The following is a 14,199-nucleotide window of genomic DNA, read 5'->3' on the forward strand; positions in this document are numbered from 1 at the left end:
GAGCATATTCTCAAGCAGGAAAGAAAATATTTTCATCTATGATACAACTTCATTCACACCAAATCATGTCTAAAATTTTGTATTATTTACAAGACATGTAATAGTCTTCCTTTACCAAGATCGTTTAAGCCCTTACTATACACAAATATATTTTCTCTAAATACAGAACCCCCATTACACTTAAAATATTAATCCTTATGGTACTTTGATGTGTTAATTTTGGGTATATGTTAGAATTGTAAAATAATTCAAGCTTTAATATATACATATATTTCAAATGAAACTATAATTAAAATCAAAAGAAAGAACCTGAAAAATATCACCAAGTTAAATACATAATTCCAGTTTGATAGGAGTGCACTACTTTAAAGTCTTTTGAAGAATGCCACTTACAAAAATTAGAAATTACCTTACTAAACATGAACCAATATCCACACATCTTACTGTATCAATAAGAGTTTTACTATTAGGTTCACTGTCTTTTTTGCAGGCACACAGGTTTTAGGAGCACTACATTTTTAATTATACTGTCTGTGGGTATCTAACAGTTTAAAGCACAAAAACAAATATGAGACATTAAATATAAACTGCAAGAGATAATTGATGAAACTGTTTATGTAAATAGAGGTTGGGGGTGTATATAATTTCAAAGCTTTCAGAAGACAAACCTAAATGAGGTAAGAGAGGGGGGGGGGCAAAGTTAAACTATGATCTTTCAGGTGCAAATACTTAATTCAGTAGTCCAAGAGCTACAGACAACAACAAAAAATCTGTCATCTAGCAGCTCATATGCATAATTCTCCAAGCCCAATAGCTTAAAAAGTTGCCCAGATATTTTTTGAGTGACTAAAACATGAAGTGAATCCTCCAACAGGTAGTTAAGTCAGAAACTAACATTATAACTGTGACAATCAATCATGTTTTCATGTAAGTGTAACTTTTACTGACAAATTAATTATTTGTAAAAACATTTGTTATTCATATATCTTAATTATTCCATTATTATATAAATATTTGAAACTTTTGCAGAGGATCTAAAACCAGTTGATCCTTACCAATTTTAGGTTATAATGTTTAATATGTAGCACGTATTTATATTCATCTTTAGATTTACAGTATACTGCAAAATCCTTAAAAACTACAAAACATTAGTTTTCAATCCATTATTGGGGACTTAAACTAAGTTACTTGTACAAACAGTGCATACCACGAAGGTGGAATTCTTATACACACTTGCAGTGTGCATGAGAATAAACGTGTTTTTTTAAAACAAGAACATTTCTAACCATTCCCTGGTTAACTACTGAATCAATGTATAATGAGTTAAACGGCTAGAAATATTCTGTTATGTACATCCCTCGTTCTTATCGCTAGAATCCTAAAAGGTGTAAACATTTGAATAATTGATACTGTGTTCCTAAATTGCAACGAATATACAAGAAAAAAAAAAGTTTTTGTATCCTTACAGGAAGTCATATTTAATTTATTTTTTTCTAAGCACAACCGTTCGAAAAAGGGTCCAACATAATTAAACAAAGGCCTAAAAGTCAACGATAATCTCTAGCCTAACTAACGGGCAAATCAATATTCTTCGGGAAAAACTGTCTGACAGTAGACACGCAAAGCTTGCGTCACAAGTCATTCTAAATTCACCATCATATAAATTGCACAATATGTCGTTCTCGGAACTGCCCAAGTTCAGCAGACCTAGCATGCCGTACCTGGCGTCGACATCGATCAATAGTCACTTTCCACTGCTGTCGAAACAACTCCGTCACTAGGCAACGAACAGTCAAACAAAACGGAATGACAATGTTACCATGCTCAGCTACACGAATATTTGTTCATGAACATATCACTATTATTCAGGTTGCCACTAGCAACTTCTTATAAATATCCGAAAACACAAACGTCTATTACTACTAAAACTGTCATTTTCATAAAAATTACTAGGAAATTGTCCAAATAATACTGCATTCTTTAATACAAGAAATTTTATATAGCTTTAATATAACTGTTTAACAATAAAAGAAAGAAACTGTCTGCGATCAGATGAGTTTCCTTTTCATGTTATATTTGTTCAGACACACACACACACACACACATATAAACATCATTTTCCTCACTATTAAGAACGTTTTCCATCCTTTAGTTCTGTATGTGGCAGATTAATGTTTTAATAACGAAATATTTTAATAAATTAAAATTTTATATTTTTCCTGTACAGGTGCAACTTTAAAAAAAATTAATTTTTCATATATCCGCTGCTTACACACGAATACTTTCCTCACGAAACGGAAATTGGATTTTCAGAATCATGATCCATAAAACTGAGTCGCACTTTGGACTACAGAAAACGTTTTACAGCTTTAGGCCAATCTGACGTAAGAAATAGACGCTATTCTGAAATCTGGTAATCCACTACATGGAACACTTTTTGTAACGCCGGCCCAGCAATATCGATTATCAAACATATAGCCATAACTAGAAAGTACCTATTTAATCAGCAATTATTTTTGGCTTATAGTGTATTATACAAATAATAACAACAGTTCTTTTGGCGTTAAGAAAATATCAAGTTGTAATTTTCTTAAAAGCTCTACTTTTTATGGATTCACTAGACATGAATATGTACATACAAATTAAAGCTTAGTAAGTGGTATTAATATAAACATATCAACGTATATCATTACTTTATAAAAGTAAAACAATGAAATGGTCAAAGGCAACGCCGTTTTTATTGAAATTCTAGTACGAAGTTCATTATCTATACAGCTTTTTAGAGCACTAATAAGAGATACAATAGGTTTATTTGAGGACTAGGAAGAAAGACACTTTTGTGACAAATCATATTAGAAAAAAACTCTGACAATATATCTAAACACCTGTGTAAGCTTGACGATAAAACACGAGGTAATGGTCTTAAGTAATAGTATAAAAGTACAGAACGATGGGGAAATACACATGAACTTGTTATAATACACATTAATACTAAATATGAAAAAAAAAAAACGTCAAACTTTCATGTAACGTAAGACACATTATCATAAGTTACATTAAATCTTTTAATTGTTTTTGCATTCGAGACATAAACACAATGATATGCTTCAGGGTAAGAATGCTAGAAAATGATTGTAGCAATAGAAAAATATACAGAATAACCTTAAAAACTCCATTTTCAAAGGGGGTAAAAGCATGCTTGGGTAGTTTAATATTTTGGTTCAGTTACAGTATCTGACTACAAAGTTGATAAGCGAAATTTTGCACATAGGTGATACAATATTAAAAAAGAATGTGTTTCACCAGTTTAACCTGGAAACATCAGCTAAACTCGGATACTTTTTTGCTTTGCGAGAATGGCTGTATCTAAGAGCAAAGTTATGAGTACTCTTATAGTTTGACACAAAACCACACGTTCTATAAACCAGTCTACAGCATGAAACTTTCTTCCCTAAGTTTTTATTTAGTTCTAAGGAAAATTTGAATTCGAACAGGTTAAGTCACCTGTCGTTGGCTAATGTTAACTATGAATATATATATATATATATATACATCGTTATTTTATTGCTAAGCTCTTAACATTACGTTTTGACAACGATTCATTATTTCTTGAAATCGTTTAAAAGTTATAATACAACGCTAGTAGCACGCTGAACTGTGTTAAGTATGAGTTAGCATTACGTAGGATTTTATAATCATGTGGCAACAAAGCGTGTCGCATTTTTTGTTCTAGGCTTATGGTAAGCCATTGACTACAGACAGCTGAGGGTTTGTATTATCTGGACGAGTGTCTTAAATCTTCACCCCCCCCCCCTTCTCTCTCTGGAAGATCTTCGTTTCAGGTGAACTTACAACAACAACAACAAAGTATTTTATCACTAAGTTTCATGCTTGTTCTGACATTTGACCAAGTTTAACAACGTCCCAAATGAGCCAAAAGTATATTAATGTTCTCAGGTTTAAAAGATTTGTGAAGTAATAAAAGCTAGTTTTTATGCAATGTGAATAAATGTAACCTATACTGAAAAAAGTTGGTTGTAAATCTAACTATATTTTTTCTAACAAGAAGTGTATATTTCACATCCTGAAGGTAATGCTCATATTCAAGCTTTTAATAACTTACCTTCGTATTCGGTCATAGCAGTGTAGACAGATAAGTGGCTTTCTATTCCGACCCTTCAGGCTAGTCTACCTAACAGAAGACAGAGACATGGTCTGATTAGCTCTTACTGCACGCCAGACTCGACGTTACGCTTTATTCAGAATGAGCACCACTGCCGCACCGCTCAAGGTAAATACCACCAGGTAACAGCTTCAGAGGGTGGAGCTATTACACCAGAGACAATTTCATTGGCTAACTGCAACAGGTGAGGAGCTGCTGACATACTATATCGTATTATAAAGTACCTTAAACATCACTATGGCAACACAAAGTTTGAAACCAAAACAAATGGTGAACAGGATTGGGGCAGCTTGTTGCATTCCACCTGCAACTTTTAAACGTTACCTGGAACGCACGTATCTCGTAGTTAATGATCGCTATTAATCTATATCATTTATAAACCAACTAAGTTGGTTACAAAACAAAGTTTTCAGAAATATGATAATGCTTAACATTTTTTTTAAAAATTTAAACGAACTAAAAAAGAATTTAACAAAGTTCCATTGGTTTTTATACTATAAAAATCCTTACGAGAAATAATGAATCTACGTTTCATGACCAGTTTTAATAAGCATACTATGGAGAACAAACATTTGAAAAAAATAAATATAAAATGAGCCGTAAAGTATCATTTGCTAATTTATTTGGTCAACAATATGCAGTATTAAATGTATTGTACTTGCATATAAAAATACAACAAATCATACGTAGCTTTGCAATACGTAAAGATCTATACGGAGAAAAACACTACAAAACTATGACCTAAAAAATCAACACACGCGGTATATGATTTTAATTGATATAGCATCCAAGAAGCAATGGTTGTGCGGCTTTAACACAACCAATCCGTAAATGAACGTGTTAAGCTGTAAATAAATCGTAGTTAAAGCAATATAATAGCTACTAGTTCCATATTATACTTAACTTTGATAAACGCTCAATGATATAGTAAATACTTGGAGCTTTTCGGACATTCTTCATCTTCTCACACATAAAACCGATTACTCAAGCTTAATGAGCATAGTCTTACCGATCCCTTGGATGATAGGTAAACATTTAAATTACACGGTTTGACCATATATGCTCATTCATGTTTATCGTTGAACTTTAACAACGGGAAGATATCACTATACCATAAAAAATGACTTTGGTATGCATTATATATTTCTCTCATATAGCACTTTTCATGTTACAAAAATATGACATACATTTCGAAAAGCCTGGAATTTGTAAGCGTAGTAAATTAATGTTAGCCACATCAACTAGCAAGATAAACAAAGCCAAGTAACATCATCGGAGATAGTAAATAAAAATAAAAACGGTAGTTGATAAAATAGAGCAAATATTTTCAGTAGACACCGTGCGTCCCTAATATACGAATATACTTGTATCTTTCACTGGGGGAAAGGAACTTTTGGCCCAAAACAACGAGATCCAATTCATGGAAGTACAGCACCAAAACTATCTGTACATACCATTAGAAATACACGATCTAAATTTTCAAGTAAAAAAAGGATTTAGTTTTACATCGTTTCTTTGACTTTCATTTTCAACAAAATTCATCAATTAAAGTTCACTAAAATCTCAATGGATTACACCTGCATGGAAAGTCAGTCTTGTTGAGCCGTGTGGCTTGTTAAATTTCCAACCAGCATATAAATAAACAAAGTTGATTTCCTATTAACAATCCACTAATAAGGTAGCTTTCAGTTTTCTGCCGAGAGCGCGGGAATCGCTTGTTTACGGTTTTACGTCCCGCTTTGAAAACAGTATCGCGGAGACACGGTAGCGCGCCTGCCATTTTGACCTGTCAAATGAAAACTTTCACGAGTTCACCTATATTTTACCGAACGAGTGTTTCTGACGTGTATGTTTTAATAATACACATGACTACAATAATTTCACTTTTGACCAATCATCAGATGGTCAACATCCTGGAATCCTACTACATCCCAAACAAGGCTAAACTTTGTCTATGTATCCGTCAAGCTTTACCTCCATGAGGAGCAACCTGAAACGCCAACCAAACTGATCGTGGCAAGGTGCATGACTGTTTTTACATTCCTTTGTGTTGTTTATCCCTCATTATTTTAAGTTTACGCATAAACAAAAGTAAGAAAAGGATATGAGAATCTGTAGTGATGAGAAATAAAATACGTAAAAAGTTGCTGAACTAATATAACCCAAGTGAACCTCCGACCTATTACTTACGATATTAATATTAATTCGCTCACCCATGACATTCCGGGTTAAGCATAGCTAATTTACAAATGTCTAATACACCACACCTACGCGATTTACTTAATACTTCGCTTCACAAACATAAAAGGCGTTGTAAACCTGTAACAATAACTTGTTTAACACGGAAGAAACTAACAAAACAGCGGAAATATAATTCTGTTCCATCAACTACGTATACTTCTTCATTCACGATGACAATTTCAATATGAAAAACTATGTCTCAAAGGTGTCCCTCAATATTTCCAGTTTCTCTAATTTGATAAAAGGAAATGGACAAGAGTCCCTCAAACCGTAAAACATCACTATATAGTTTAACAAAATACTTGCTTAATATCACAGCAATGACTAGGTAAAAACTCCTACCGGAAAAAACACACAATTCATAGTTATGCAACTCTGGCATATGAGGATTGGTCAAGTGATATGAAATACAAATATAAGGGCGTTCAGTCTATGTTGTCATTTCGAAGTGAAACAAGTTTAACATGTACCAAATTGTTCACGAACCATTACTAAATTTTAAAGAAAACAGATGTTTTACTCATTTGAAAATCTGTTATGCTAATAAAAGCCAATCAGTCACATCAGGTTTTTTTTTGAGAATTGGTTGTTGGCAGCATTAGCGAAGAACTGTTTCCAAACCCATTGTACAATGATCGGACCATAATCCACAAGTAAATCGTCACAATCTGTCAGTTCCAGCTCGTTTCAATCATAAGAGTTCTGATTATGACACTAAATCAGATTTATTGTCAAAAGTATTTGTTTGAACTGTTTTAGAACGGTGATGTGGTCTCAATTTCTCAAGACTATCCCAAGGATTGTGTGCAAATTATAATAATTTTAGGGACACTAACTTTTAATTAAACGATTTTAGGGAACAGTTTGTTGTAAAATAGAGATGTGTGAAACTAGCTTTTAAAAAAGACTATTCTTATTTGAATTTGTATCTTCCTTACTTTATAAATTACAAATCTCAGCATTATGGAAGTTTTCAATTGTTCTTCTGCCCTGTAAAAATTGTTTTTATTATTTTAAGTGTTGAACGATGGTGAATAACAGTACACACATACAATGAAACTAACACCAAGTAATCTACGAGACATTTTTTTTTTACTTTTTATAAGCTATATGTTTGGGTGCCAACAATACCAAGTGTGAGGTACACGCATACCCGATTTGATTTTATTACTCATCAGGATCTCTTCCAGCCTACCCTAAAATTGAAATTCTTTTAGTCAGGATTAGAGTAAATTAATCTACAAGACCTTGGGTGTGGTCAAATCTCCAATCGAAAAGGCGTGACCTCCTGAGTCCAAAACTGTAATTAGATATTAAATCGGTCAAGATATGACAGAGCTACGAGCTAAAAGTTTGTACTTGAAAAAAAAAAAAAAAACTTAGCCGTTCTATGAGAGCGGCTAAAAAGTATTGGAGGAGGATGAGTTGTTGGACTGAAGGAATCGAAAATGTTAAATACTCAAGGTGTAGAGCATGGTAAATAGCAATACTTTTTGTTGTTTCATAGCGGTTTTACTTACTATTTAAAAAATTTTTCATTTTATCTGGTGCGTTACAATTTGCATAATATCGGTCTTAGAAAAGTCATTGACTGACATATATTCAAGTGATGGGTCGAATTTGTTTTAAAAACCAACTTTTTCCAACCCTACCTCTAACAAACAACTGTAGAAGTATGGTGTCAAATGATCGTATAAAATTAGTTGTGTAAGAGTACACACTGCTAGTGTGAAAAGTTACACATGTCTTTGTACAACTTTGTAGGAAGGCCACATAACAATATACTGCAACTGTGTCAATTGATACAACAAAACCTGCGTAACTATTGGTGTATATACTTTCACGTAAAACTGTGTGTAGCAGCTTAACAAACATGTGCACAACTCACTCTTCAATAAAACATGAATTGTTAGAACCCTCAAATCCTACATTTGGGCATTTCATACTTATCTGTGAATAATATTAGTGAGAAAATAAGTTACTTGTGGACAAAAAAGGTTCCTTTTAAGTATTCGATTCATCAATACTAACCGACATTTCTAAAACTACTAGTAGTATATAAGGCCTTGACCAAAACGCGTTTTGTCCTCTAAAACAGCAGTCTGAATTAATACCTGTTCTATATATTCTTAACCAATCTAGTGGAAAATAGTCAACATAATTTACGTTTTTTCTTCCGACCAGCTTTTTCTGGAAAGAATATTCATGATTACTGTAATAATAAAAATTATTTTGTTGATTGTGATAGAGCAGCGGTTGTTTTGTATCAACTGCAGCTTCATTGATCGGAGCCTCACGTGACACTAGCACAGGAAGGGAAAGCGACGTTGCAATGAATGGAGGTAGCAGGCACTGACGAAATCAATATAATCTTCCCTAGTGGACATTCGCTCGTTCAGCAGATATCCAACAGCAGCGCCAAAAAGCCAAAGTAGGTTCCATTAGTTATCATTATCACCAATAACAGAAATAAAAGACGGGGCAGGGATTATAGTTAGCAAGACAGAATGAACTTGTGTTGATTTCGACATACTAATATTATCTCAAGTAACAAACATTATAATATCTTATTAAATAAATAAAACAGTCTAGGAAACAGCTAGTATTACGTTTTTCCACACACACATGTATATATATAATAAAAAAATCCCATGTTTTCCTCTCAGGTGATCCCTAACGTCTAGTGGTTTTCTCACAATATTAAAAATAGAAGATGCAACAATTTAAACCCACAGAAGACTTCTTTTAGTGGAGAAAAAAATGTCTGTTTTGAAAAGCTACGTGACATGGATCGAGCCCCGATTTTTAGAAGCTCACCGCTGAACCAACAGTGACCCTTTTTATATGAAATGTCATTATTTTTGTACGCTGTTTAGCAAACAAATTACATTTAATGAAAGCTGTCTTTTATTACTATGAGCTCCTGCTACTCAACTGTCAATGATGGTATTTTATGAGCCTAAAAGGACAAGACACGTGGAAAACTTCACTGTTCATATGTTACAATGTTTGATGAGAAAACCTTTAATATAAAGCATTGGAAATCAACTAATAAATTACCCTTGCACGTTAACTCACCAAGGCATATCATGATCAGTTTAACTTGGTGTAGGCAAATGCTTACAAATCAAATATCGAGTTAATATTCATAAAGATAATATTTGTACTGTATTTTCGAAGGGTGTGGTGCGTTAATAATGACGTCATTTTCTTTACGTGGAATACGGTAAGCGTCCAAATGGCGTATTTGTTGAGATGTGGATTACAGTACTATGTCGTCTGAAGGTGTGGCTCCTCTGACATTACAAGGCGTGCAACTATTTTCCTTCTTGTTTGCAAACACACACATATAAACCCACAAAAATAACTGTTGAAAATCAAACCACAAAAAGTGTGCAACCTACTCAGTTTAAACACGACTGGTAAGAATTCTTTTTATGAAGACGCTATTATTATCGATGCACTAATACTTATGACGTTTGGTTTATACAAATTTAACATCGCACAACGGTCCCGACTTAAAAGTAATACTTAAGGTGTACAAGTATAAAAAATAAATAAATAAACAATTCAACACTGAGGTGAAAGTAGAGGAAAAACAAACAAGAATTAAAACAATTATGACAAAATCATTTTCACCACGCCCATTTCACTTCACTGCATTAGCCTTTCCAAAAACTCCAAACAAAGCTGTTAGTATAACATAAGTTTTAAGGCGATTCCCGTTGTCATAGCAACCACCCCATCAACGTGTTAGTAAGCGATCTACACAGCGCTTTATGAAGGTGTGCACGGGATCGATCATGCATGCGAGTAACACGAGCTGGTACGCTTTGTATGTACTGGTTGTTGGCGTCCAGGTAGATAGATACATGATTTACGACCACGTCCGAAAAGAACGCCTCACCTGGCGGATGGCAGTCACATAAAACGGGCACTAACATCTACGTCACAACAGGAAACCATATTGATTTAAAGCAACCTAAAAGTTCGATTGTAGAAAGAAAAGAAAATTTTTATATTTTATTATCACAAAAAACGAATAAGGCGAAAATGAGTAACCAGAGTTACCTTATCCTCCGATATAATTCAGGAGTTCAATAATGCTTTTCATTAGTCTGATAGTAAATTATAAACAAAAAACAAATCTAATGTAAAGATGGTTCTTTTACAGGTCAACAATAATATAAAAAACGTATTTTGTTGCAACTGTAGGGTATACAGTTATTGGTCTTTCATGCATCGATCTCCTCAATTCACGTGCTGTATAAAATAAACGGGGTTTAATGTTTAATGTTGGTTGCTACAGCAACCAAATGCATTACCACATACAGATTTTTGTGCTTACACACATTTTCCCAATGTACATTACAAATGAAAAGTTAAAATAGTTCAGTAAAATATTCATTACTCAGTTTATTTAACGTCAAATTCGAATAGTTTTACAGAAATGTATAGCTCTTTTGGTCATAGCAGTATTAGGCAAGTGATAAAACAAATCACTATAATTAGCTTGCAATCATAACTTAGTATTGGAGTTTTCGAACAAATCTTTTATGTTCATCTGTTCACCTTTTGCAGAGAAATCGTCATTTGAATAGCTACACAAGGGCTATCTGCGCTAGCCATCCCTAATTTAGCAGTGTAAGACTAGAGGGAAGGCAGCTAGTCATCACCACCCACCGCCAACTCTTGGGCTACTCTTTTAACAACGAATAGTGGGATTGACCGTCACATTATAACACTCCCACGGCTGAATGGGCGAGTATGTTTGGTGTTACGGGGATTCGAACCCGCAACCCTCAGATTGCCAGTTGAGCACCCTAACCACCTGGCCATGCCGGGCCCTTTCATATCTCAATATCAACATTTCCTGTTTTTAGAAAATGAATTATTTAAATTGTCAAGCCAAATAAGAACTATAAAAGTGGGATATTTGCAGATATACAACTACTGTAAGAAACAAATGTTATGAGTTTGTAACGATTGGAACTAATTCACCCTTTATATTCTTTATCAAAGTACAGAAAACACAGATTAAGCCTCAGATGTCAACAGAAACAATTGATCATAAACACTCTGGGAAACCTGTATATGATCAAAAAACGTACCACATAAACTGCGTTACAAATTTTTGAAAAAAATAATCCAAAGTTCAGCTAAGTATGCCTCCAGTAGTATAATTTCTTATTTTTTCATTATTTTAATCCACTTATACTCTTAAGTTTAATTAAAAACAAAGGTTTTATTAATAAATTGTGGGATAAAGACATAATATTTAGAGAAAATTGGTTATTTACATTAGTTATTTTGGCTCTAGGTTATTAATTAATAGTCTACTCACGTACAGACTCATAATATGACAGTTGTTGAGAAATTAGCAAACAAATTTAACTTTGTCATTCTTCAGCTACTGAAGAATAGTATCCAGACATTTTATTCTATATTGAACATTGCTATTGCACCACTTCATTTGATTGAACAATTTAATATCATATATGTCAAACACAGATAAACAGACAGACATGATCAAACCACGTGTATCCCTTCACCCTCATAGACACCATTACTTTGCTGATCTTTATCATTCTGCAGTCAAGTACAGCTCAGTTCCTACTACTTTTCCAGCTAAGTCAAAGTTATATAAAAAGATGTGTTATGATAGCATAGGCATAAATCAAATTACATGTAATAAATATATGATGTATGATTTCATTGTAAGCAAAGTATGTTTCTAAGAATAACTTCACACATGAAAATCAACACTCAATCAGGTAAAAAAATTAATTACAAAAGGTTCTTCATACCATAACAAACTGTTGTTCTGAGATAGTATAGATTAGAATTGGGCATTTAACTTGATTCAATAAAATAATTGATAACTCACAAGTATTAATCAAATTTAATGTCAAGAAAATAATCTACTTGTAAAAATTTGTATTTTTTACTATTCCAATTATCCACATCTCATGTGAGAATTATCAAATTTCACTAATCACCAAGATCTAGTACCAATACTGTCTTTTCTTTGCATAATAATAACAATAATAAAAGAACATACAAGACTAAGCATTTCAAATGACGTATACAGGCATGATGGTGCAATTTTATTTTTTGACCAAAACATCTTGACTGAGCAGAATGTATAATGCTTCTATTCAGCTGTTCTATCACTTTAATATCCATATATAATTTTAATATATTTATGGTTTCATTCGTCTCTTATATTACTTTATATATGCTAGCTACAATAAGAGAAAATGTTAAAATATACTGAAGATTACAATTATCAATAGTACAGCATATATTACTACAAACCAATCAGAATGTTAAAATTCAATCAAAAATAACAAAAAAACTGCAAAAGAAGAATAAGATACTCTTGTTTTTCTCATAATCATTCAGTGATTAACAGAAATGGATAAAGCTGATCAGACCTCAACCAATGAAAGCCATAAAACTTTTTAAAACAAGAATACGTACAGACATTAGAATTAAATACTTCTAATATTTCTGTACATTGTAATAATAATCATACAAGAATGTAATGACTGTGAAAATTAAGTGTTGAAACAAGAGGTTAATACAGTGTTCTTTTCAGTATTTAGTATTACACTCTCCTAAGTAGCAATACATTTTTAAACATTAAACCAGAAAACTTTGTTAGCTATGCTTTTATAACTATTTACTTTAGGTGATACTGAACATAAAAATTAAACCAAAGCAACTTACTTGTATGCTTTTTACATCTTAACATGTACCAAAGTTTATTTGATTTCTGCATGATTTTTTCTGTTTTAACAAGTAAATAAGTCAAATTAGGTTAACAAATAACAACAAGTCTTATTGTCTTTTTCTCATTTATAAAGGTGTACAAGTAAGGAGTTTTGTATTACAATAATGTCAGTATTATTTTTTGTTTTAAATATGCAAGGCTATGAGGCCCTTTTACAGAAATAAAACCTTCACATCTACAACTTTTTTATTCCTAGGTAACTTCACAACAGACTTAGGTAAAATGTAGTTTGAAAAGAAAACACACACAGAATTTTATTTGTATGTAGAAAAGCTTAACAGTTGTTCCTAGTGTTGAGATTTCTATACATTTTTAATTTGGATAATGTTTTAAAATGACAGCTATATAAAATGTCAATCCTTATGATTTTAGTTTAGTTTACAAAGGTATACTGCAGAAAAAGCAATAAATTTGAAGCAAACTACAACATGTATTATGGAAATTTTAAGGTTAGCAAACTGTCCTCTGAAGTTAGGATGTATTTCTATGCTTTTCAATTGTAATTTTTGTGGATTTTTTATATACTGTATTTACCCACATACGAGTCAAACTTTTAGACTATGATTTTTGCACAATAAGTACTACCATTGACTTATACACAGATACAAAATCCATAAATTTTCAATAAACTTATTCTTTCATTTTATGCCAAAGTTAAGTGCCCAGTGGCTGGCCTTAAGTTTGTTTTCCATAACCTGACCTATGAATATTTATTTAGGTCAGTTGGTCTGAAGAATAATTTTTTAAAATTCCAAAGATGGGGGACAAAAAAAATCTGAAAATATCAAATTCAAACTTTCTTACCTTGTCACTTGTTGATAAACTGCAGCAAGAAAATGAAAAGAGAGATAAAGAGAATGATAAGAATAATATATAGAATTTTTACAATATGATCTTATGTGCTGACATGGAAGATATAGTTGGTGAAAGTGATGATACACAAAAGTTTATTGGTGTATGTATTCCATCTTTTTGTTAT

The 14,199-nt window shown here is 32.5% G+C and overlaps 1 protein-coding gene across 6 annotated transcripts in view; it reads right to left on the bottom strand.

Annotated features, from left to right (window-relative positions):
• Positions 1 to 14,199, bottom strand: part of LOC106459801 (heterogeneous nuclear ribonucleoprotein K-like) — a 61,134-nt gene that overhangs the window by 21,083 nt on the left and 25,852 nt on the right. For 3 of the 6 annotated variants that reach the window (XM_022386344.1, XM_022386346.1, XM_022386345.1), the window contains exons 2-3: positions 14,025 to 14,043; positions 4,124 to 4,192 (exon numbers count right to left, since the gene is read on the bottom strand). The exons of 1 other annotated variant lie outside the window; for it this stretch is intronic. In XM_022386344.1, the coding sequence (XP_022242052.1) occupies positions 4,124 to 4,139 (16 nt within the window). In that variant the 5' untranslated portion in view covers positions 4,140 to 4,192; positions 14,025 to 14,043. The remainder of the gene's footprint in view (positions 1 to 4,123; positions 4,193 to 14,024; positions 14,044 to 14,199) is intronic. 2 more of the 6 variants (XM_013919460.2, XM_022386347.1) reach the window with 1 other exon arrangement.

This window comes from Limulus polyphemus, unplaced genomic scaffold (genome assembly GCF_000517525.1).
Source record: "Limulus polyphemus unplaced genomic scaffold, Limulus_polyphemus-2.1.2 Scaffold662, whole genome shotgun sequence".
NCBI lineage: Eukaryota > Metazoa > Arthropoda > Merostomata > Xiphosura > Limulidae > Limulus > Limulus polyphemus.